At 39.5% G+C, this 27,289-nt stretch overlaps 1 protein-coding gene across 1 annotated transcript; it reads left to right on the plus strand.

Annotated features, from left to right (window-relative positions):
• Positions 1-7,423: 7,423 nt before the first annotated feature.
• Positions 7,424-9,647, plus strand: LOC124083734 (sialomucin core protein 24-like). Its single transcript, XM_046430491.2, is given in 2 exon segments — positions 7,424-7,930; positions 7,933-9,647. Coding segments are annotated over 2 exon segments (591 nt in total). The 5' UTR covers positions 7,424-7,473; the 3' UTR covers positions 8,067-9,647.
• The last annotated feature ends 17,642 nt before the right edge of the window (positions 9,648-27,289 follow it).

The raw sequence follows: 27,289 nt of genomic DNA on the forward strand, positions 1-27,289 counted from the left end.
TTTATTTGTTCTACTCAGTTCAGTTCTACTCATTTAAATATTAATCTTATCCTAAAAAACAAAATATAAACAACAACAACAACAAAAACCCCATTCATTTCAACCTCTAGACTGATGTTTGACCAAATATCTGACTACTATGGCCTAGCTGATTTGACACATAAAATTAAGCCTCACAGGAGATTTTTGATATTTTAAGGATCTATTTCATATTTTAGAAAATGTGCTGAGAACAAACGACCAAAGATCTAATGCAAGAGTAGGCATTTTTTTTTCTGTAAATGACCTGATAGTAAGAAATTTCTCTACCCCATATTTAAAAGAAAAAAAAATCTTTAAAATTTCTAAAAATCATTAGAACCCTAGAGTTGTAAAATTTCAGGTCATGAACTGAATTTGTCCCATAATAATGGTTTACTGACCCCTTGTTTAGTGAGTGGAGTTGCAAATCATTTTATTATATTTAGTACACAGCATTTTCTAGAGGAAGGAAAAAAAATGTTTTCAAGACTATGGTCTTAGATGCTCTGGTGTTAAAAGCATCTGTGGCTAAGACTAGATATGACTGGGAAGATGTTCCCACGGTTGCCACAGGCCCTCTCTGTGGCAAAATCCTTCCCAGAAGGTGGTACGCAGAGGGTGTACATGCAGGGAATAACTATTAGGTGCACAAAGTCTCATGGATATGCTCTTAGTCCAAGGGGAAAGTTTGTTCCAGTTGCTTCTCTAATATACCATTTTAAGTAAACTCATGAGGTTTTTGCTCTATAGAAATGGAGATAACTTAGCTCAAGGTGTTTCACTCCAAGATCAAAAGTTGTTTTTTGTTGTTGAATAAACTTAGTGAAATATACAAGTGGAAAAGTATATGCTATATGGGAGATATGGGATATTTCCCAAAGGCTCACATGTTAATTGTTTGATCTCTAGTCTGTGTTACTAGGGTGATGAAAACAGTAAGAGGTAGGATGTAGTGGGAGATTTTAGGTCACTAGGGGCATGTCCTTAAAGGGGATTTGGGACTCTAGGCTCTTTTTCTTCCTTTTAGGTCTTGTCCATGAGGTAAATGTATTTACCAAACCACAGGCTCCAACCATGATGTGCTACCCACACCACTAGAGGCCTTTAAGAAATAGGTCTGACTGTTCATGGAATGAAGTCTCTAATGCTGTGAGCCAAAATAAACCTGTTTATAAATTGATTATTCCAGGTATTTCATTATAGTAACAGATGATCAACAAGAACATTGGCATCAGGAGTGGGTGGTCTTTGACGTTACCAAAACTAATGATGTGGAAAAGTCTTGGAATTGGTTTACAGAAGTTTGGAAAAGTTTGGAGAAGCGGAGTAGAGAAAGTCTAGAATCTTGTAATCAGAGCTTACTGTGTGATTGGAGTCAGAATACCAGAATGCTAATAAAAATGTGGACCATAAAGGTTATGCTGATGAGCTTTCGGACGAATATCAGTATTCTATTGGAAATCGGGGTAAAAGCCCCTCTTGTTGCTGCTGCAGTCCGGCTGCAGCAAAATAATGGGTGTGGGGGGGTGACGAACAACTTGTGTAGATTGATACAGCAGGAGTGGAAGCCGTTTATTGCAGGACAGGAGCAGTATTTATACATTCCACACAGCTTATCTAATTAGCATAAACTAGATACATCAGTCAACCAATAAGGAATCTGCACACTTAATAGCTCGCTTTTGTTACTTCTCAAACAACTCCCTCTGGCATTTTGCCAGGCACCATCCAGACTTGTTTACAAACTCTAACATTCCCCTGGCAAAATGCCAGGTGTTATTTTGACTTGTTTACAGACTCTAACATGTTGCATCATGGCAAACAATTTTGAATGCATTTTGTCCATGAACTGAGACTATGTGGGAAGATGAGCTGAACGATGATGGACTACTTTATTTGGCAGAGTGAGTTTCAAGGCAGCACAGCATTCAGGCAAGGGCATGGGCACCATTAACTGCTTTTAGTTAAATCCTTAGTGAGAATCAGGAGCACAGAGGAGCACAGCAGAAAAATTTGGAAAATTTGCAGTTTGTCCAGAAAAGGAGCATGTTTAAAGGCATTGCCAAAAAAAAAAAAGGTTGCTAAAGATTTTAACATCATTAAGAATGAGCCAAGTGCTTGGAACCAACACAAAAGGAAAGATAGGTCAAGGGTGTCTCAAGAATCAGCATGATGCCACTGGTCAAAGTCTCAAAGGTGTAAAAGTGCAAATTTGTGTCAAAGAATTTCCAGGGCAGGGTCTTTTGAGAAGAGAGCCCTGGAACACGGTGCTCACCCAGGACTTCCTAGAGACCCATTGCTGGCCAGGCACTTAGAGGCAGCTGAAGTTGTGGTTTAGTAGGACCAGTGGCTCAGGGCATTGGCCAACTTCAATGTTGCCCATGCAGTGCTATTTTTTCAGGCATGAGGAATGCAAGAGTTCTGGGGTTATGGAGGCTTCCCCTGAGATTTCAGAGGAAAACTTGGGAAAGGGCAGCCAAGGTGTGTTAGGGTGGGTGTTCCTGCAATCAACCTCTCTGATAGGGTGAAAGTGAAGTTGTGAAATTCCACTCTCACTATAGTGGACATTCCAGTTAAGTTAGAGATGCCGGGAACATGAATTACCGACCAAGGGTAGTAACAGGAAACTTGCAAAGAGAGAGACCACATGGGCTGCAAGAGTCAAGTGCTACCCAAGCCACCAAGAGCCTGTGTCCCACACAGAGTACCCCAGAGGCCAGACCTGAGATTTAGGATTTCATGTTTGTCCTGATGGGTTTAGGTCTTACTTTTATTGGATCCCCTCTTGCTATTTTCCTGTTTCTCCCTTTTGGAGTGAGAATGTTTACCCTGTGCTATGTATATTAGAATTATGTAATTTTCTCCTTTTAATCTCTATAGGGGCTCAGAGCAAAGTTTGCCTTGAGTCTTGGGGAATCTTTGGATTTGGACTTTGGAGCAATGCTTGAACAGTTAAAACTTTGGGGACCCTGGAGGATGGACTGAATTTGGCAGAGGCAGGGGAAGAATGTTCTAGTTGAGAACTGGAATGTCCCACAAAGGCCTGTGTGTTGAAAGGTTACACCCCAGACTGGTACTCTTGGGAGGTGGTGGAAGCTTTCAGAGTGAAGCCTAGTGGGAGATTTTGGGTAACTGAGGGTGTACCCTTAAGAGGACTGTGGGACCCCCATCTCATTTATTGTCTCTTTTTGCATCCCAGCCCTGAGGTGAAATACTTCCCTGGTCCACAACACTCCTGTCATGGGTGCTGCCCTCTCCCCACCAGGGGCCTAAAAATAAGGGGTCCACCTCATCATGGATTGAAACCTCTAACACCATGGGATGAATAACCCTTTTCTCTTGTACATTTATTTTCTCAGAACTTTGTTACAGTAATGGAAAACAGACTAACAGTGTCCATAAATTCCAAGTTTTAAAGTTTTACCTGTATGGTTTTACAACTGTTCACAGGTGACTCTTCTCTCATCAACACTATTTCCTTTAAGTAATAGCACGTTGCCAACATCAGAAAGTGTTCACATTTAGTTCCTATATTCCTGCCCCCCAAATATAGCAATTATCCTGATGTACCACTCTTTACCTGTCATCTAACTTACTAATTCTCTACTCTAGATGGTCTAGTATTAAACCCACTCATTGATATCTTCCCCCAAAGAGATTTCTTTTAGCTTTTGACAGACATTTGATGAAGATTACCTTAATCCAAGGTGGGACTGAGCTGACTGAGGCTGAATTTTAGTTTTAGAAAAGTTGGTGTGTTTTCAGTTTGTATCTGCCTCTTGAGTACAATCCTTCCAGGGCCATAATACAAGCTGTTATTGTTTCCACAGTCCATGAGACAATTTAAATTCTGCCTGGCTTACCAACTTCAGTTTGGTGTCTTTGTCTCTTGCTTTACTTAAGATCTGGCCAATGTCAATAGAGGGTAGAACGACCGAATTGCTGGGCTTAATTTCTTACCCTTCTCCTATCAGATTGTAGTGTTTCAGGGCTTGCCTTTACTCAGTACCTCTTTAATGCCTTCAAAGCTATTTAAATGCATGCATGATATTTTATTATTTTTCCAGTTGTTTCCTGTGGGATGGTTAGAATGATATGAGCTAGAAAATTACCAAGTGGCAAATTAAGCCAGGAATTTCTTTGTTAAATTATGAATATATATAATGATATTAAATTATAAACTAAAACTTTCAATGCAGTGATACCATTGGAAGCCTAAGAGTAGCTAACTACTTCATAGTAAAAGATTTTTAAAATAGGGTCTTTGATGACTCAAGGCACAGATGGTGTTTATGTGGGTGTCTACAAGTCCCGCCTTGGGCCTTCTAGCAACAGGACAAAGCCAAGGATCAGAACACTCATTCTGGAAATTTAGAGCAACACATTTAAAAGGTCAATGTAATTTGTTTCCTCATGAAGATAATGTACTTTTTATTGCTTGACTTTAACACTTAATACTCACAGATGATGATTGTCTGTGTAAAGGGGAGAAAGACATACAAAAATCTTCCAAAAATTATCTAAGAGAACTTATAATATATTGTTCTTCAACTAACTGGTGGAGTGCTTTTTAGAATCTTCTTTTGTAGTAATCTCGTGTCCTACAGTGAGATGGTTGAGGGAAGACAGGCAGAAGAATGATGAAGCATACCTTGTTTCCATCAATATGGAAGTGCTCCATGATATCAAAGACATAGTGTAGAAGATTGACCTTGACTGCAGAATGGTCCAATATTTTAATACCCTTTCAGTTCCAAATATTTTTAATTCTTGCTTGTTCACTAAGATTAGCAAAAAAGAAAAAAAAAAGCCAACCTTCTACTTTGAACATATTGGAAGAATTTGTCTTCAGAATTTTAAAATAGACTGAAGAAGATCAGATGATCAGTGCCCTACATTGCTGACCTAGTTTGTCTTCTTTCTGTTTAGTTTCCTTCTAATTATGAACTATTACAGTTGCCTGTGACTTCAAAAAGCAATGTTTATGATTGTCTGAAACGGAATCTAAGCTTCACATTGGAATGTGGTCATAAGATCGTATTCTTTTTCAACAAATACTTCTTATTTTGATGGAAAGTTTTGCATTTTTCACTTTTGTTGAGAAATTTAAAGTTATTCATTTAGAAAACAGTTTTATTTTGTGAAGGGTCATGATGATTTTTTTTTTTTATGGCCTCTTTGCCTGTTTCCTAACACTTTTCTTCCTCCATTCTAGGCCGTAGCTATGGTACCTAGTACTGAAATAGGTTGCCTCTGCTCAGTCAGTCTGACCTTGAACTTCCTGCTTCCCCAGTGTGAATGCTCCCCCCCTCTCCCCTCATTATTGAAGGTTAAGCTCAGATATTATATTTATGAGGACTCCAAGACTTTATGTGAATACTCACTCATGTTTTGTGACAATTAACTCAACACGGATTTATATTTATTTGTTAATGTGGTTGCTTTTTCCCTATTGAGTATGAATATATGTGGGAGAATGATAGTCTTCTATTATTATTCTTTGAGTTGCTGATATTATATGTGCTATTAGGCCCATGGACATAGTTAATAAACATTCACTGAAAAAAAAGAATCTAAATTAAAAGGCCAAAGGCCAGCATTTCTTTCAATATAATGTACCTCATATTCAGGTTTTTACTACTTTTGTTATTATTTCATTAAATATCTTCTAGGAAGACAAAAGTATATTTAGGTCAGTGTGCAGTCTGTGAAATATCTGATACTTAATATTTTATCATTGATAAATATACACAGTTCTACTTTATGTCTATAGACTATGCTGCTACATGCTTTTGTCAGAAAGTCCATATGGGCTTTCTTAGAGTGATTCAGTCTCTTATCCCTTTAAAGGTCTTTGGTATAACCAAAGTGAGAAATGGGCATTTTCTGATTCAAGTCTCAATAGACTTTCATGTCAGCTCACTTGGAATGGAGACCTTTAGGGTATCAAGAGATAGACAGACATCATGTGTCCCTTTGACTCTCTGGAGTCTTAGTACCCAACCACATAGTAGGAAGAGAAGGAATTGACTCTCTCTCTCTCTCTCTCTCTCTCTCTCTCTCTCTCTATATATATATATATATATATATATATATATTATATACATTTTTTTCAGCATGAAGCAATAACTTACAACCTTTGTCCCAAAGTAAAAGCTACATTTTTGGGGGCGGGGTGTTTGGTACCATGAATTGAATTCAGGGGCACTGGACCACTGAGCCACATCCCCAGCCCTATTTTGTATTTTATTTAGAGACAGGGTCTCACTGAGTTGCTTAGCATCTCGCTTTTGCAGAGGTTGGCTTTGAACTCACCATCCTCCTGCCTTAGCCTCCTGAGCTGCTGGGATTACAGGTGTACGCCACCATGCCCAGCACAAAGTAAGAGCTACTTTCTAGTCCAAGGATTGCATTTGGAGATTTTCACTAGCATGTTAATAGACTATTTAGAAAGAATCAGTATTCCCTGTTTTTATATATAATGTTAACTCAAAAGGAAGTTTAGCATAGTATAATAATCTTGATCAAGAATTAAATATGTAAGATATATTCCAAGCTTATATAACTATATCAAAATAGATTCTACTGTCATGTATAAATAAAAAGAATGAAAAAAAAGAATTAAATATGGTTTCTGTTAGTAAGAGAATTGTCTTTATAGGATAATAATGGCTTGTTTTTTAAGAAAACTGTTCCGAGGTTACTTAAAATTTTTGTTATACAGGAAATAATATTATCTGTTCACTATTATTTTTATTTTGTACCACTGGACATACAGCATGGCTCACCAATTAGTAATTCTGGGTTTTATTCAAATGCAGTACATAGCCACATCCTACATCTTTGAATTCTTCAGCATCAATAACTCTCCTCTTATTTTCTCCAGTGTTGCAGGTAGCCATTCAGATCCACTTCCCAGGCTAGCAGATGCACTAAGTTTGCTCAGGCATCCAGATGCATTTGCTACCATGGGGACATTCAGTTCCTAGAAGTTGAAAACATATCCTTAAGCAGTTCATAAACTTTGGCTTTAGGTTTAAACTGATATCAGATGCCAGAGTCAATAACCCCCTACATCGATGTGATCTGCATTCCACGTGGCCTCAGGAACCCACTTAATCTTGAAGTACAAAACCACTACACAGACAATTGCTTGAGTCAGGTGCATTCATACCAGGAAGCAAAGGGTCTTCAGATCAGATACATATAGCAAATGCATTACTTTGCCATCTGAAGGTTATTCTTTTTAAAATACTTAAAAGACATACCTGGAAGGAGTCAAGTTTGTGGATCTCATATAGAGGGTGCATAATAATTGCTAGAAGCATTTAAAATGACATTCAGGCACTCCTGAGGGGGGCGAAGTCTTGGAGGCGGCGCCGCAGGGGACTGAGGGACGGACTGCGCGTTGTATGCTGCAGCTTTCTCCAGGACGCCACCACAGAAGACACGATGTTCGGGTTCTCCAGCCGTCTGTTTTGGGCAGCCACCTGCCTGTCTGTGGTCTGCGTGCTGTCTGAGGAGAACTCGTCCGTGACTCCAGCAGAGACTGAACTACTCTCTTCAGCAACCACCAAGGTGGCCCCGACGCCGGCGACGCTGGTCACCACTCTAGTACCAGAAGAAACCTATGAAAGACAAAACAGCTGTGCTTCCTGTGTAAATGTTAGCATTAACAATACTACCTGCTTTTGGATAGAATGTAAAGAAGCAAATAAGAGCTACTGTTCATATAACCCAACAGTTAGTAATTGTAGCGTGGGGAACAGCACTAAGTTCTGTTCTGTGCCTACTGCGACTCCAGTGCCAACTAATTCTACAGCTAAAGTCACAACTCTGCCTTCCTCTTCTACATATTCCACCACAGTTACCACATCAGATGCAACAAATACCACTATGGCTCCAACCTCACACCTGCACGGAAGTCTACCTTTGATGCAGCCAGTTTCATCGGAGGAATTGTCCTTGTTTTGGGCGTGCAGGCTGTAATTTTCTTTCTCTATAAGTTCTGCAAATCTAAAGAACGAAATTACCATACTTTGTAAGCAGACCCATTAAATTAACAAGGACTGGCAGTTCATTTGTGTAACTCACTGAAACCAAAATACTATCTTACAAGAAGTCCTACATGGAAGACACTATTCCAGGATCTTTAAATTTCCAAAGGATGCATATAGGATATTTTGGAACATCATCCCTGAAGAAAAATCAGTTAATGTTTTACTTAACAGGAATATTTAAAAAATATTCTGCATGAATCCTTGTGGCTGTCGTCTTTTATTTTCAATGGCTGCTGCTGTGGGATTATGTTTCTGTTCATGCCAAATGTAACTTTCTATAAGTGATGGAGAATGTTGTCTGGTGCAGACAACCTCCTGACTCTTGGTAGTTTAAGTTTAGTTATCTTAAAGCCTGAAAGCTGCATTATTTTTATGCTAATTCAAGATGTAATTTAGTGGCCAGAATTGAGAAGGTGTGCCAAATGAGCATCAAATCAGGTGGATTTTTGGCTATCCTTTCAAAGGTGGAATAAATTTATTAATTTAGTAGTACTAAACTGTATCCATAGAGTAAAATTTTGTGCTTGATAAGTTATTTTTTTCTACATTAGAAATAACATGCTACATGGGGAATTACATTCCAGATTTAAAGAAATGAATGGAAAGGATACAGACCATTAATGTTTAACAGGATATTATTCATACTTTAAAAAGCACCTTATATCACTGAGAAAATAAAGAACAGTGCCTTAAAAGACAGACTGAAAAGTAGGCTGAACTTAAAATCTGTGATTTGTTCTTTGATATTAAGGAAGACAAAAGTCGGTTTTGAGATTGTAACTATTGATGTAAGCAGTAGTAAACCTGATTTTAGATATCATACTGTTAATATTTAAATTAAAAGCATACCTATTTTTCCCCCTAGAGCTGAGAAACTTATGCTAATTACTATTTTACAAAGTTTAAAAACTTCACATTGAATTTCACAACATTTTTCTTTGGGCTGTTGAAAAGAATTGTGATAAAATTATGTTTCCTTTGTGTTCAAAAAAATATCTTAACACTATGAACCTTGAAAGGATTTATACCAAGCTTACCTGGAAAGTAACTACTTTCATGAAGTAAAAAAGAAAGAATCATTTATTAGCTCTTTAAGTAAGACAATCATTTTAAGTTTTCAGATGGCAGATGTGATCAGTATAATTTCGGAAAATCTAAGGATTTTTTATCAGATTACTATAGATTTTTAATGATGCTTGCCCTAGATGTGTAGTCTGTACTTCCACTTTTCCCCCTCCTCTTCTCCTTCTTTCTTCATTTCAACTCCCATAATATAAATAAGCATACATATTTTTGTTTCTACAGTTTCTTAAGCACTAGTTTTCTTACTTTTAGAGGGTTGCTTCTCCCTTTTCTTTGACACATTGGATTAGTTCAGAGGCTTTAATTAGTTTAAAATGGACTTTTGCTTTTTTAGGTCATTTAAGTGTTTTTGTTTTTAAGCCTTTAGTGGCTGAGTTTAGCACTTGATTTTCAATAGTTTATAGGGAAATGACAAATGCCTTTGTTCATTTCATAAACCAAAACTTGTATTTAGGTCATTATATTAAAGGTTCTTAAAATGAAGAGTTACTGGGCTTTTTTTTTTTTTTGGTCACTTGTTGGTACAGCTGAAGTTTGTTTTACTTGCACATTTGTACATATACCTAATATTTTCAAGTGCCTTAATTGTTTAAAATCTCTGGCTTCAAAGATTTTTTGGAAAAAGGTAGATTTACCTCACATTTTTGTGTTTCCATTAGTAGTAATATTTAGGTACCTCACAAAATTTATTATGGTGCCATGGCTGTTAGTTTTTAGTGAGTGCTGTATAATTCATTTGAAAAATTCACAGAATCCCATTCCTCACAAGGTGGCAAAAACTAGCTACGGTGTATAATGATTATTTGCCTGGAATAACCTTGCCACACGTTAATTTCAGCATATGTAGCAACTTTGTGAAAATGTGACTTGATTTGAAGCTTCTATAATTTTGAGCACTCCTCTAACAACAAAAGCATAATGTTGTTAGATTTTGCAAGTCTACAGATGAGCTCTAGAAACAGAACTCAGCCTTTTCTGACTTTCCCCGCCGTTCCTTTAGCAATGTAGTATCTTGAGCCATTAATAATTTTGGGGTTTTTTTAATCCAGAAGGTATATTATGAAATCTTCTCAGATTTTTCATCTGATTTGTTCATGCAGATGTAGGTCTATCAAATGCCTTATTTTACTTTATAGATATTTGTTGCACAGGCAGACACTGCTGTATTTAGAAATTTCTATTTCAGTTCATTTTAAACTGCAAAACCAATCTGTATCATGTACCAAACTGACTTAAAATAAATCTACGTGTTTATTGAAAAAATAAATAAAATGACATTCAGAGCCCCCATTCCAAGGTAATCAGGTCCAATGCATTGAGTTGCAGATACATACTCCCTAGATTATGATCCAGATGATGCAAAGACCACACTTTTGAAAACATTGCCCTGAGCTTTATACCCTCAGCATTGTGGGTTTGGAAGCCATCTGGAGAGACTTAGGGCTCATAAAGAGATCTTCTGTGGGAAGAACCTTCAGAGGACGGCAGTGAGGAACAAGGAGCAGGGCACTGAGAAATAAGATAGAGGTTCTAAAATGTTTTTTGCTCACTTTCAGATATTGCAATTATGTTTACACATAATGAAAATTCATTTGGGGGTTATAATCACATTCTAGTAAAATGTGAACAGTGGAATAACTAAGGGAACACGTTGCACCAGTCAAGCTTATATCCCCAGATCTCACTCGTGGTGCTGTGTCCTCCAGGCACCAGGAGAGGTGCAGAACCAAGTAGGAAGAGTGTGGTTGGAGTCAGATTTCAAAGGGACAACCACAGGCAGCAGAATAATTCTCCTTGTTAGGAAGGAAGATGGAGCTGGTGAACTTGGCTTCTCAGCCTTAGCCAAAGCTAGAACGCCAGAGAGAGCCCAGCATGGTCAGGGGTCAGGAAGTGGCAACCGACACCCATGTTGCTATCACATCCCAGGAGTGGGGTTCTGGCAGTGTGTGAGTCTAACTCACCTCAAGACTAAGGAGTGCTAGGAATGAAGGACAGAAATGAGCAAATCAAGTGACTTTTCAGAGATGTCATATTTGTGTGTGTATAACCCAGTTGCCAAGTTTTTTTCTAAAGCTCTTCTTGGCTCATGCATTTATTTATATATTACTCTTTGTGTCATATGTTGATTATACTAAAGGTTACTTTATAAAGGTTCCTTTTATGCCCGACTCTTTACTAAATGATGAAAATGAAACAATCAGTGTGGAATTTAGTTTAACCAGGGAAACAGATGTGGACACGTAAGTTGTCATACTACATGATCAGTGCTTGGACAGGGAACATGGTAATAGAGCTGCCTGGGGAGGCAGAGGGTGGGAAGCTTGGTTAGAATCGGGAGACAGAGGAGGGCTTCCCAGGGCAAGGAGCACCTGAACTTGAAGGATGAGTATTCCTGGTCAGAGTTGAAGTAATAGTGTAGTAGACAAGGGGAATGACTTGTGAGACTCATGAAGCAGGAGAGAGCATGGTGGGATCAGGGAATCACAAATCCAACATGTGTGTGGAATACCTCGAGATCTGAGAACATGCACAGCGGGGGTTAGCTCTACAGGCAAAGTGATGGAGAAAAGGGAGCATTACTGAGCCTTGAAAATTTATAGATGATCATGGCAGGCTACTATCAATATTTAGTATTACTATGCTGTCCCTTTTAAAAAAATACATTTAGGGATAAGTTTGGAATATATATTGCCCAGGATCAATCGATTCCTTCTATCATTTTGTATCCCAATATAAGCAAGCCAATGTATTTTATTAAATGTGTCATTCTGTAATTAAGCTTAATTATTATTATTGTGTCTTATTATTATTATTTGTGTCTTAAGCTCACAAATAATAATAATGATGACGTTTAAATAAGATAATGACAAATATTCATAGGGTCTCTGTGATTGATACTTTTCTAAATATTTTGTATGTTTCATCCTTATGAACCTTTGCCATAGATATGGTTATATTTTCCTATTATATGTGAGGAAACAGAAACATCAGGAGGTTGAGTGATTGGCTCAAGCTACATGAAAGCTGATCATTGTAGATGTCTACCTGCACAATTGGCCCTCTCTGGGCTTATGTTTCACCGACTCTCTTGTTTAATGAATTGTTGGTATGACAGAGCCAAACAATGACATTTCTCTAGTGGATGAGAAGTGTAGTTGACTAAAGGTGGCTGGTTTCTGATCAGTGCAGTACTGTACTTGCCATAGCTGTGAGGCAGAAAGAATTTGGGGCATCAAAAATGGAAGTAATAATACTGATATTTTCCTTGCACTAAGAGAAAGATTTTTTCCTCACCCACTAAAACTCTAGTTTCACAATCTAAGGCAAAGTTAAATGTAGATATATGATTGAACTTTTGTTCTTGGTAAAGATGATACACATGATTTATTTTATTATTGTCATCTGTCCTTTTAGTAATGTTTCCTTATATATTATGCTTTATTTGCATTAAGTTAAAATAAGACAACATACAGAGAGGTTATATTTGTTTTCTCTAGAAAGATTTCCTTTAGAAGACCAATGTCTGATATATACATAGGTCAGTGCTTTGGGATTTCATCTTATTGAAGAGATGGTGGTCCTCTGAAAGGTAGATACTAAAACACGTTGAATTTGCATGGTAATAAATATGGAAATAAGTATGCAAACATTTCAAGGATAATTGAGCCTAGGATCTGAGCTGACTTTGATTCTCAGGAACTGAGGCACAATTATATCCCACTGATAGAGTGGGCTTATATGGGTTACAAGTGTCAAGGGATGGCAGTTCAGGTCAGGCTCCCAGTGGCTCTACTGATTCTCCAGAGTCAAAGTAGTCATTGAATTATTTCTCCAAATGTATAATTGGGATGGATATTCTGTTGGGTACAGCGAGAAAGTGCTTGCCTAAATGAGGATACAGGGAAGATTCACTTTGTGATGCCACTATTATGCCAACTTAGTGCTGATACTCTGAAAGGATGAGTTTCCATCTTCCAGGATATGTTAAATACCTTAAATCAAGGATCATTATATGATGTTATTTTCCCAGTGTGTGGAATAAATAGGTCTAGGAACTAGGAGGTGAAGTGTCCCAGCTTATCACCACTCCCACAATTTACTTGAAGGAATTTTAACTTCTTTGCAATTTTAGATTCTGTGGATCCAGAGGACCTTATTCTCAGAAGGGAAGGCTTTCACCAGGGACCTGATGTAAGTCCTGTTAATTTTAAGCAATTGTTGTTATCTGGTCATTCAGGCTCCTTATATCAAAAGATGAATAGAGAGGAAAGAAAAGAGAGATCATGGTGGGATAGTTGACCTCCGACATTAAGGAGAGAAAGGGTTGCTGTATTACACTGGGGGCAGAGAAGAACATATTTGCACCCTTTAGCTACTAGTGTGTTTCTTGCAACTTCTCTCCCAAGTTGGGGGAGATGGTCGACAAGCACAGCAACCTTGACCCAAGAATTACATGGCGATTAGGAGGCCATACTCCTCAGAGATGGGCAGGGGTGACCACAGCAGATAAACAACGTAGGCCACCAGAGGTGCAAACTGAGTGTGCAGAATCTAGAATGAGTGGTAAAGGGGATGCTGGTGAGCACCACCAACAGCCTTGAGGCATCTCTACTCGGGGGAGCTCTAATTCATCCTTGTAAATTTCATTAGAAAATGAGGGCAAATAGAATCCTAAATAAGGTGTCTTTCAATGAGGAGGACTTATTAGGAATAAAGTAGAACTAAGCATATTAAATGAAGGTGGGCTGCAGCTGATATTATGGCGTGTCACCCAATCACCCCTTTGAGAGCCAAGGTGTTCATTTTCCAAACCACTTTGGTGTTTCTCTAGGAATTGCCCTTAGTGGAAGGACACTTCCTCATTCAAGATTATGTTCCTTTGCTGGGGGAAGTTAGCATCCAATGACTGCTAAGTTGGGGGTTCAAAGACCTGGCCCCTTGTCTCACTTTAGGATCTTTTAAAGGATCATCCCAAAATTAATTTCATCCTCTCTATAGGATTAAAGCCTTTAATGTATCTTTGACCACAGTTCAGTTGTTCTCTCTGCTTAATCTTGCTTCTGTTACTCTCTTAAATGCACCATTCCTGAGAAGATAAACCAACCACCCTGTTGTCTCAATGTTTGTATCTAGAAAATCTGATCGAAGAAAACATGCCAATCTATTTCCCTGTAAGACTGTTTGGGCAGCCTAAATTAATAACAGCGTACCACATTTAGTTTGACATTTATTTAGTTTGGAACAAAGGTGAGATATTTCAGGTAAGAAAGAATACAGACATTATGTAAGTCAATATTTTTCCAGAGTAGATAATCAAATCAAGGCAAAGGAAATTACATCTTCTGCTTTTGACTAGTTATTAAAAGGATTGTGGGAGGGTTCCATCCTCCGCTCTCCCCATTGAGCCTCTGGTGAGCTCAAAACTTGAAGGGGAAAGTCCACTCCAACTTGGGCAAGGACTACTCTGTCTTCATCATACAAAGGGCAGAATTGGAACTGCAAGAGTGAAAGTGAAAGCATGAGCCTGCTCCCCTCTCAGAGCTTTGGTTGTGGATTTCATTCCAGGCTGGCTTGCCCAGTCCTATGAAGCTAATAAGCTGTGCTCTTGTTCTGACTCAGTGCAGGCCACACACTTTTCAGGCTGGTTTAGAATGAGGGTGATGAGAGAGAGAGTTAAAAGTAATCACCTGTTTTGTCTTCTTGCAAATTAAGAAAAGCTGGATAAGATACCATTTTTTTACTCCATTCTGGACAATTCCAAATTAGAGCATATTTCAAACATCATGAAGAACAAGTTTGAAACCCTGGTCCTTGACTGAATTTATTTATGTATTAGATATTCTCTCACTATGGCAATGCAGTGAAGTGGCCAGCAGCCCAGCACTGCTCATTTTTCAGGAAGTAGCATGATGATGGTTAACAGACACAGCTGCAGAAAGATTTTTTCTTTTAAATTCTTGTGACTATATTGAATCGTATGCCAAATACATACATATGCATAACTGAAAATGTGAGAGGCATGTATTTTTCCAGTCACATTTAATTGCATCAATATGAGTTCATATCAGCTTTTGCAGCAACAGCTAATGAGCCATATGTGGAAGAATCCAGATGTTTGGATTATATGCTTTTCCAATCCATTATGCAAATGTCCATTTATGACAATGTCTCACATTGTGTGGAAAGGAGAAGATCTGAATCACCAATAAGGAAATAAAATCGGAGGCTAATTGCATTGCTGCTATTGCCAAGGAGGATTTTCCTACTGAAAGTGTTATTTTCAATTTGAAATTATGGAGTTAGGGGAAACATTTGTGGCTTGTGTTTTCACGGAAACCTTCTATTTGTTATTATTTACATGACCATGTTTCTGTTTCAATAACTCCAATCATAATTACATAAACAAACACACATACAAAGACATTACTAAAATGTGAAAGAACACAATTCTTCAATGAAGATAAAGAGTGCTAGGGGCACAGTTTCCTATAGGGGCTATAGGTTTAAAGATGGGATTTTGATGGTTAAAAGATATGAGATGAAAGTAATCATACATGAATGGAACTTAAGAATCAAAGACAGATGGCAAGGGAAGGGCACTGTTTTAAACACTTGCTGTATTCCTCTGAATATCTATTTAGTTTCTTTTAGGACATGTTAGAGTCTGTAAACAAGTCAGGATGGCGCCTGGCAAATGTTAGAGTCTGTAAACAAGTCTGGATGGCGCCTGGCAAAATGCCAGAGGGAGTGGTTTGTGAACCAGCGAGCCATTATGTGTGGAGATTTCTTATTGGTTGACTGATGTATCTAGTTTATGCTAATTAGATAAGCTGTGTGGAATGTATAAATACCGCTCCTGTCCTGCAATAAATGGCTCCTTCTCCTGCTGTATTCATCTACACAAGTTATTTGTCACCCCCCGGTTATTTTGCCCAGCCAGCCGGACTGTGGCAAGGACAGACAGGGATGCGGCATTTCAATAAACCTGTCTGAACTCCTTTAATGATACCAAGTTGAAAAACTCAATGTCCTTTAGTGGAAGGTCACTATATGATTTACCCCTAAGAACATTAAAACACCCAACTCCTCTCCTGAAGCCTCCACTTGATGCCACATGCAATCTGAGAAATAGTAAGAAGTCCAGAAATAGTAAGAAATATTAAGAAATCCATATTATGAGCATAGAAAGCTGAAGGAGAAAGGATAGACCTGGGAAATGAATCAGGGAAGGCCACAGAGAAGGATCAGTTGATCAGTTGTTAGACTGTGGTAACTCTTCCTGATGCCTTTAGAGCAAAAATCAGAAAAGCAGTATTGATTTGAAATTGTTCGTGTTTGAACAGAAAGCAAGATAATTGAATTTCTTTTTTTTAAGAGAGAGAGAGAGAGAATTTTTTAATATTTATTTTTTAGTTCTCGGCGGACACAACATCTTTGTCTGTATGTGGTGCTGAGAATCAAACCCGGGCCGCACGAATGCCAGGCGAGCGCGCTACCGCTTGAGCCACATCCCCAGCCCAAGATAATTGTATTTCTGAATGTGTGCATTCACACACAATGATTCTGGTCCAGTAGCAACTCTCAGTCCCTGTTTCGATTTTCTCCCTTCTCCTTTTACCCTCAGAGGATTCCAAATGTGACCTCATCTTGAAAGTCATCCAAAGTAAGTCATCAGATATCATTCACTGTGAACCTCCAGTTGCCCATTGCAAGGTGTCTGCTGGTCCTTCTAGCAAAACTGTCAATATTAGTTGCTCCTGTATTGATTTGTCCTTTTCACACCTTTGCATCTCTCGGGTCCACTTTCTTCCTCATGCTGACCCATTTCGTTGGTGGCATGAGATATTTCTTGTTTTTTTTTTTTTTTTTGCTTCTTGATCTCCATGGTCAAAGCCCCGGCCTCTCTCACAAACTCTAAAAATCAGTTCACATCTTTTCTGTTCTACCACTGAGGATACTCATGAATCCATCCGTTGTATTCTTTTGTAATCGATAATGGCCTAGTCTGGTACTTTGATTTCTCCTATTCTTCAGTTATATCTTCCTAACTCTTTTTTTTTCTTCTTAATCTATTTACTCATTCCTTTGACATGGACATTTCCTAGAAACCAAATCTTATCATGATGATGAAGATAATAAGAAAAGCTAAGTTAGGGGGACTATAACTGCCTATTTAGTTGTATTTTTGGATATTAATAAAGATTATGCTGATAAAGCATTTACCCTAATGCCTGGAATCTAATAGACTCTGAGTTAACTATTTGCTACTATGTCTCTTTTCATTTTTGAAATATTATATGGTATCATATCCAATTCTCAAACTCATTCAATTGATATTTTTTTTCATAGCTGGGACTTCTTGCACTTGCTTGAATATTCTTCCTCTCTCCTTTGTCCTCTACCTTCAGCCTCTCATTTCTTATTCATCCTATAGTATCTGTTTAAAGTTTTCTGTTCACCTGTAGGTTCTCCCTGAGTGTCCAGACCTGTTTAAGATGCATCTCTTTGTTTGCTCCAGCAGAACTTTATGTTTCCAAACTTGAGGTCATTGTTTAGCAGGATAGAAAGTCCTCATACCACAGCACAGATGGACAATACATATGGAGCTTTAATGAAGATAAAAGGAGATATTTTCTATAACAGAGAGAATTTTCCTCAATGATTCCTTCTTCAATAAGGAATTCTAACATGCTTTAATGTCATCTCAGATTCTTTTCTATGCTTTTTGCACAAGTAGACTTCTTTTAGGTTTATTTCCAGACTTTCAGCTTTAGTTTGCTCCCTACTCCTCACTATGAGAGCCTCTGAAGTTCTGTCTTGTTGACTTCATACCATCTTGGATCTTACTGGCACTGCAGACCCTTCTGAGTCTCAGCCACATGCTATCGAAGTCCCCAATGCAGTAGTCTCACCAGCTCTTCTTTTTTTCTACCTTGAGAAACTTCCACGTGGTGCATGGTGACTTCTGCTCCATCCTCCTGCCCTGCTGCAGTAGATGAAGTCTCAAGAGGCCTTGCTTTAATCATGCTTGTAGTGATTTGCCAGAGCTCCGTCAGCTTACTGAGCTCTCAGGAAGCACATAGCATTATGGCATTGAAGTGGTTTCATCTATGCTGGGAACAGAGTTGAACGTTATCTCTTTCAATCCAGGGGAAGGTGGGAAGGACACCAATGAGAAGGTCCCATTTGGGATGTGTAATGTCTTTTAGGCCATGTTGCAGCAGAAATGCATCTTTAGTAGAAAGAAGGTCTGTGAGCCCATGATCACACTCTGAGATTTTTACTGCTCAAACATGTCCCAACACTTCTCTTTGCCTCTATTTTATCTTATGTATTTATCTCTCTTTGTACCTATGATATTTACTGTTCTTTGTAATGTCTATGTCTTCCCTTTCCACCAGTAGTCCTCAAATGGAGGCATTTTCCCCCAAAGGTCATTCATGAATGTCTGGAGCCGTTTTTCATTGTCATGATGTTAGAGAAAGGTGAGGGGAGCTGTTGGCATTTGGTGGGACAGAGGCCAAAGGTGATGCTAAACATCCTGTAATCCACAGGGTAGGCCCTATAGCAAAGGATTATCCATCCCTAAATGTCACAGTGCAGAAATTTAGAAGCCTTGTTATAGTATGTAAAGTCTCTGAGGCAGGATTATGTCTTATTTATCTGTTCATGTCTTAATACCTCACACATTATCCAGTATATAACGCAGACTTCATAAATGATTACTTAATGTCTGAATAATGAATGAATAAACCATTAAATACATGAAAGACATGAATGAATGAACAGCACACAGTTAATTTTTGTAATCTTTTAAAAACCTCAATTGGCTTTGGTTATTGTGATGGGATAAAATTAAATTTGGCAGTTTAATGGAATGATTATCACATTCAATCTCTTGAGGGTTACAGATACTGGGAAAACTCTTAAAAGTCATATTTTTATGAAACAGAGAAAGGAGCTAATAAGGAAGCGTTTTAAGAGTCAGCATCAACCTTTTCCCCAGCCTGTCCCATCCCCATGTCTTCTTATACATGGGGGATGTAGTAGCACTGGGAATATTTTTCTTGGGTGTCTCAGAAGAATAAGTATGGCACTTGATGCCTTCTTCGTTCAATGATTAAACTGTTTCAAGAGAGATGATCCTATAGGTATGCACCATCTGCTTTTCATCATGAGAACTGGTAGTGAAATTATCGACCACTAGGCACATGACCTACCACTGTTTGAAGAACATCTCCTGAGTCCAACACTGACTGAGACAAACAGTGCAAAATGGTGGCTGTGTCAATGGCAGAGTTCTGGTAAGAACATGAGAAACATAATGACTCTAGGTTTGGATTATTCTCAAATGGTTTGTTTATTGCTTATGCCGAGCAAGTCACATTTTATGCATAGAAGGCATAAGGGGAAGAACCCACAATCCAGTTTATTTCCTGTTTAACTTGCCAGATACTATACAATGCTCACTCTTTATTAGTTTGTGTAGTTTTATTTATTGTGCTGTCTTTTCAACAGGTTTTGAGTTTTAAAAAATATTTGATATTTCAGTTGATCCTTTGTCAAATTGGCATGAATGAAGAAAACAAAAATATTAGGAGATTAAGTATTGTAATATTTTTATTTCTTAAATAATCATTTATATGAAAAAAGTAAATTTTGTTACAAAAGATTAGTTTTCATGTGAAAATCAATGTTTTAACAATAAGTATTCTATTGAAATAGTTAATAATACTAGACATATTTTTAGATATTTGCTAATAAATTTATTAACACCTGATTCCCGAAAGAGGAAATTTTGCAAATACTTATTTTACAATTCTCCTTGGAATTAATAGCCACCATTTTATGCTCATGAAGGAGCAATTTTTTTTAATATGGAAGGGAGGAAATAATTTAGTTAGTGAAGGTTTATATCAGATTAAGGCAGGGGAAAAGAGAAAGTACCTGCAATCCAGTTTATTTCCTGTTTACCTTGCCAGATACTCTATGCCATTTGATCCTCACATAACCCCATAGGGGTTTCCAATCTCCTAAGGAAGATGCTTATCCTCCAGCCTAAAGATAAGAAAAATGAAGCATACAGAGGCTGATTAATGTGTCTCAATCTACAAAAGTGTAGTTCTGGTTTGAATTCCCATCTGTGAGAGATTTCCTTGTATCACTCCACTGCAAACATGAGGTCAGTAGTTGTCTACCTTGGCTACATATTGCAATCACTTGGGAAGCATTTAAAAATATTGATGTCTGAGTCGAATCCCCAGAAACTCAGATAATTGTCTGAGGGTGGAGGTCCCCAAATCAGTTCTTTTTCATGTTCTCTCAGTGATTCTAAATTGTTACAAAATTTTAAAACCTTTGGTCTAGACCCTAATGTTACTGCCATTTGTTTAATTCTTTGTATTCAAGCATACATATTTTGGAGTTTTTCATAGAGCTTTTATATGAAATTCATGAAGAATTAAATTTGTCATAATTTGAATGACACAAATCAACTTCTTTATTATTTTGTATAATAAAGTAGGATGTTTTAAAATTAAACTAGCTTTATCAAGTGGAGCTTATAATATAAGATCATAAGAAAGAAAAAGCCCAGCAATGTGAAGGGTAAGAAAACTTTTGCGTTTCCTATGCACATCTTGGGAATCAGTTGCCAGTGTCCAGAATCATCACTGGGCAATTCTTGAGATAACTATAGAACCAAACAGAGTTGACTATGGCCATGAGCTGGTCTTGGCTCTAAGTTATTTGACCCTTAGTTCAGAGGCAATACTCAGCTTATTGCATTAATTTGAAAAATGTATTCCTTATATTAAAATGCCTTTGTGTTTCCTTCTCCAGGTTAGAGTGTTTGAGGGAGGTACTATGATTGTTTGCATTTTAAGCATAGCTCTAATGACATTATTTCCTTCTATGATAAGTGGATCTCACAACTATGCCTCAATATACATGGAATTCATGTCCCCTCAAGTATCTTTTCTTCCTGTGACTTCTTGCCATCATTCTTATCGTGTGCCCTTTAAAATTTTTTTCCCTAGATATTCCTTTTTCTTCTGTCTTTTTCTGCATCATTTCCCCTTTATTCTAATCTATATCTTTGTTCTGTCAGAGAATGTATGAAGTCACTTGTAAGTCTTCATCTTCTGTATGGTTTGTAGGACCAAAGAGGTCAATTGTTCCTGTATTGAGACATCAGATTCTTTCGGACTCACAGTTTTTAATAGTTTCAAATATTAAAGGAGACACATATCTGACATTGAGATTTTATATTTTGTGAAATACACTGCATGACATTAAAATTTTAAAATAGGCAAGGTTATGCCTCAAAATAATGTTGTGATATATTCTATGCTTATGTAAATATATCATAATAGATTCCACTGTTGTTTTGGTCAGCTTTTTTGTTGCTGTGACTAAAAAACCTGACAATCAGAACAATTTTAGGGGAGGAAAAGTTTGTTTAGGGGCTCACGGTTTTAGAGGCCCCGGTCCATAGACAGTTAGCTCCATTCCTATGGACTCAAGGTGAGACAAAAAGTTGTGGTGAAAGAGTGTGGCAGAGGGAAGCAGCTAACATGATGATAGGAAGCAGAGAGTGACTCCACTTTCCAGATACAAAATATATACCCCAAAGGCACACTCCTAGTGACCCTCCTCCTCTAGACATACCCTACCTGCCTTCAGTTACCACTCAGTTAATCCCATCAGAGGATTAATTTTTCTGATTGGGTTAAGACTCTCACAGAAGAGAAACGATTGGGTTGTGAGAGTCTTAACCCAATCAGAAAATTAATCCCCTTGCATTGTCTCACATGTGAGCTTTTGAGGGACACCTCACATCCAAACAGTAACAAAGCACATCTGAAACTAAAAAGAACAAAGAAATCAGATTACCTCTTAAAGAAAGTCAGTTGAATCTGCCTGTCTTTTTAAAGAGAAATCCTAATCCAAATGTTTATCAAACCTAAGATATTAGTAAAAAGATGTGTAATAAAGTGAAATCATGCAAGTGTGATCCATGAATTTATTGAAAAAAGAAAATATAATAATATTTTAAGAATTTGATTTTCTAATAAACTGGTATAGCTGTTTAGTATAAAAACTCACATATTAAAATTAGACAATGGATTTGAATCAAAAGTTTTTGGCATAAATTTCATATCTACAATTGGCTTTATTATTTTTATTTTTCCTTCAGACGTTTTAGATTTTGCAAAAAGTTGTGAATTTCCTTGTAAAGAGAATACAGCCATATGTTTTTGCTTCTTTTCAACGGGAGAGAAAAACTAGTATTATTTTGAAGCTGTATGTTTGTTTCTTTTTCAATGGGAGAGAAAACCTAGGTGCTATTTTGAAGTCTCCCAACTTGACTGAGTCCACTGAATGCCTGTCATGAATGTTGAGAGAAGAGGAGACTGCTTCTTGGACATGAGATCTGTGCTTTCTTGCCATTTGAACACATTGATCCTTCTGCCAAACTTTGTTACTTTTCTGCTTGTACATCTGTCATGGCCCTCTCCCTGTTTTCTTAGCCTTCATTTAATTACTGCATCCTTCATCTGAGATATCTAGATACACTTTTTTAAATAGCATGTGAAAACTTGATGTATTATTTAACCGAATTCTGTATCATACAAATATTCTTTTGTTTTAATCATCATTGTTGCTATTATTACTTTTTTTGAAACTAGAGCAAATGTTCTGATATAGCTTTTGGCTTGATTGTGAAATTCCTGATGAAGAACCGTTATTGAAATGCCATGTTAGAAGTAGAGGGAACTGTGACCACGCACAGAGCAGGCCCAGCGGCCTGCTGAGGGGCAGAGCCGCCCCCCACCCCCCGCGCCTGCCAGGTAGGTGGAACGGTGACCACCGACAGAAAAGGCCCAGTGGCCCGCGGCGGGACAGAGCTTCCAATCACTCCTGCAAGGTAGGTGGGCCTGCGACCCACCGGCAGAAGAGGAGCAGCGGCCTGCTGAGAGGCAGAGCCGCCCCCTCCCCCTGCACCGGCAAGGTAGAGGGAACTGTGACCACGCACAGAGCAGGCCCAGCGGCCTGCTGAGGGGCAGAGCCGCCCCCCACCCCCCGCGCCTGCCAGGTAGGTGGAACTGTGACCACCGACAGAAAAGGCCCAGTGGCCAGCGGCGGGACAGAGCTTCCAATCACTCCTGCAAGGTAGGCTGGCCTGCGACCCACCAGTAGAAGAGGAGCAGCGGCCTGCTGAGAGGCAGAGCCGCCCCCTCCCCCTGCACCGGCAAGGTAGAGGGAACTGTGACCACGCACAGAGCAGGCCCAGCGGCCTTCTGAGGGGCAGAGCCGCCCCCCACCCCCCGCGCCTGCCAGGTAGGTGGAACGGTGACCACCGACAGAAAAGGCCCAGTGGCCCGCGGCGGGACAGAGCTTCCAATCACTCCTGCAAGGTAGGCGGGCCTGCGACCCACCGGCAGAAGAGGAGCAGCGGCCTGCTGAGAGGCTGAGCCGCCCCCTCCCCCTGCGCCGGCAAGGTAGAGGGAACTGTGACCACGCACAGAGCAGGCCCAGCGGCCTGCTGAGGGGCAGAGCCGCCCCACACCCCCCGCACCTGCCAGGTAGGGGAACTGTGACCACCGACAGAAAAGGCCCAGTGGCCTGTGGCAGGACAGAGCTTCCAATCACTCCTGCAAGGTAGGCAGGCCTGCGACCCACCGGCAGAGGAGCAGCGGCCTGCTGAGAGGCAGAGCCGCCCCCTCCCCCTGCGCCAGCAAGGTAGAGGGAACTGTGACCACCCATAGAACAGGCCCAGCGGCCTGCTGAGGGGCAGAGCCACCCCCCACCCCCCGCGCCTGCCAGGTAGGCGGAACTGTGACCACTGACAGAAAAGGCCCAGTGGCCCACGGAGGGGCAGAGCTTCCAATCACTCCTGCAAGGTAGGCGGGCCTGCGACCCACCGGCAGAGGAGCAGCGGCCTGCTGAGAGGCAGAGCCGCCCCCTCCCCCTGCGCCGGCAAGGTAGAGGGAACTGTGACCACCCACAGAACAGGCCCAGCGGCCTGCTGAGGGGCAGAGCCACCCCCCACCCCCCGCGCCTGCCAGGTAGGCGGAACTGTGACCACTGACAGAAAAGGCCCAGTGGCCCACGGAGGGGCAGAGCTTCCAATAACTCCTGCAAGGTAGGCGGGCCTGCGACCCACCGGCAGAAGAGGAGCAGCGGCCTGCTGAGAGGCAGAGCCGCCTCCTCCCCCCCGCGCCTACAAGGTAGACGGAACTGTGACCACCATCAGAACAGACCAGATCTGCAACCGAGAGACAGAACAGGCCCAGTGGCCTGAGGAAGGGTAGAGCCGCCCCCCCCCCCGCACCTGCAAGGTAGGCGGACCTGCGACCCACTGGCAGTACAGCTCCAGAGGCCTGCAGAGGGGCAGTGCCGCTGCCTGTGCCTGCAAAGTAGACAGAACTGCGACCACCGACAGAACAAGCCTAGCGGCCCGCAGAGGGACAGAGCCGCCGCCCGCGCCTGCAAGGTCGGCGGACCTGCTACCGACCGGTAGAGCAGGCCCAGCGGCCTGCCGGCGTGGTAAGCACATTGCCCCAATTGGAGGAGGGGCAGAGCCGCCGCCCGCGCCTGCGAGGGAGACTTTGCAACCATACAAGACCAATATAAATATATAGGGGGAAAATTCAATAGCACAACAGTTTCACCAAGTAGAAAGGAACGCGAACAGTATGAAGAGACAAGGAAAGAAAGGACCACAAGCATTGCAGGTCAACTCAACGTTAGAAGAGGTAATAGCTGCAGCAGATGGAATGTCAGATAAAGAATTCAGGATATACATGCTTCAGATGATCTGGAGTCTCAAGGAAGACATCAGACAGCAAAATCAGACAATGAAAGATCACTTCAACAATGAATTACATAAACAAATCCAAGAAGCAAAAGATCAACTATACAGGGAAATAGAGGTTATAAAAAACAAACAAACAGAAATCCTAGAAATGCAGGAAGCAATAAGCCAACTTAAAAACTCAATTGAGAATACTACCAGCAGAGTAGAACACTTAGAAGACAGAACATCAGACAATGAAGATAAAGTATTTCAACTTGAAAAGAACATAGACAGCTCAGCAAGACTGTTAAGAAACCATGAGCAGAACATCCAAGAAATATGGGATAACATCAAGAGACCAAATTTAAGAGTCATTGGGATACAGGAAGGGACAGAGTTTCAAACCAAAGGAATGAGCAATCTATTCAATGAAATAATACGAGAAAACTTCCCAGACTTGAAGAATGAGACAGAACCCCAAATCCTAGAAGCCTACAGGACACCGAATGTGCAAAATCATAAGAGACCCACACCTAGACACATTATAATGAAGATGCCCAACATACAGAATAAGGAGAGAATTTTAAAAGCTACAAGAGAAAGGAAGCAGATCACATTTAGGGGTAAGCCAATCAGGATAACAGCTGATCTTTCAACACAGACTCTGAAAGCTAGAAGATCCTGGAATAACATATTTCAAACACTGAAAGAAAATGGGTTCCAACCAAGAATTGTGTTTCCAGCGAAATTAAGCTTCAGGATGGAAGATGAAATTAAAACCCTCCACAATAAACAAAAGTTAAAAGAATTTGCAGCTAGAAAACCATCTCTTCAAAACATCCTTGGCAAAACATTGCAGGAAGAGGAAATGGAAAATAACAATGAAAACCAACAGTGGGAGGTAGGACACTAAAGGGGGAAAATAATCAAAGAGGAAAACAAACCATGTTTAGTAACATAAATAAACAAATATGGCTGGAAGAACAACCCATATCTCAATAATAACCCTAAATGTTAATGGCTTAAACTCACCAATCAAGAGACACAGGCTAGTAGAATGGATCACAAAACAAGACCCAACAATATGCTGCCTACAGGAGACGCATTTGATAGGAAAAGACATACATAGGCTGAAGGTGAAAGGTTGGGAAAAATCATATCACTCATATGGACTTCGGAAACAAGCAGGAGTATCCATACTCGTATCAAATAAAATAGATTTCAAGCCAAAGTTAATCAAAAGGGATAAAGAGGGACACTACATACTGCTCAAGGGAACCATACACCAACAAGACATAACAATCATAAATATATATGCCCCAAACAATGGTGCAGCTATGTTCATCAAACAAACTCTTCTCAAGTTCAAGAATCTAATAGACCACCATACAATAATCATGGGAGACTTCAACACACCTCTATCACCACTGGACAGATCTTCCAAACAAAAGTTGAATAAGGAAACTATAGAACTCAATAACACAATTAATAACCTAGACTTAATTGACATATATAGAATATACCACCCAACATCAAGCAGTTACACTTTTTTCTCAGCAGCACATGGATCCTTCTCAAAAATAGATCATATATTATGTCACAGGGAAACTCTTAGACAATATAAAGGAGTAGAGATAATACCATGCATCCTATCTGATCATAATGGAATGGAACTGAAAATCAACGATAAAAGAAGGAAGGAAAAAGAATACATCACTTGGAGAATGAACAATAGGTTACTGAATGATCAATGGGTTATAGAAGACATCAAGGAAGAAATTAAAAAATTCTTAGAGATTAATGAAAACACAGACACAACATATCGGAATCTATGGAACACATTGAAAGCAGTTCTAAAAGGAAAATTCATTGCTTGGAGTTCATTCCTTAAAAAAAGAAAAAACCAAGAAATAAATGATCTCATACTTCATCTCAAAATCCTAGAAAAAGAAGAGCAAAACAACAGCAAAAGAAGTAGAAGGCAAGAAATAATTAAAATCAGAGCTGAAATTAATGAAATCGAAACAAAAGAAACAATTGAAAAAATTGACAAAACTAAAAGTTGGTTCTTTGAAAAAATAAACAAAATCAACAGACCCTTAGCCATGCTAGCGAAGAGAAGAAGAGAGAGAACTTACTAACATACGGGATGAAAGAGGCAATATCACAACAGACACTTCAGAAATACAGAAGATAATCAAAAATTATTTTGAGTCCTTATACTCCAATAAATTAGAAGATAGTGAAGGCATAGATAAATTTCTTAAGTCATATGATCTGCCCAGATTGAGTCAGGAGGATATAGACAACCTAAACAGACCAA

This window comes from Marmota monax, unplaced genomic scaffold (genome assembly GCF_021218885.2).
Source record: "Marmota monax isolate L192 unplaced genomic scaffold, Marmota_monax_Labrador192_F-V1.1 WCK01_AAM20220418_F8-fsc00016, whole genome shotgun sequence".
NCBI classification, from domain to species: Eukaryota; Metazoa; Chordata; class Mammalia; order Rodentia; family Sciuridae; genus Marmota; species Marmota monax.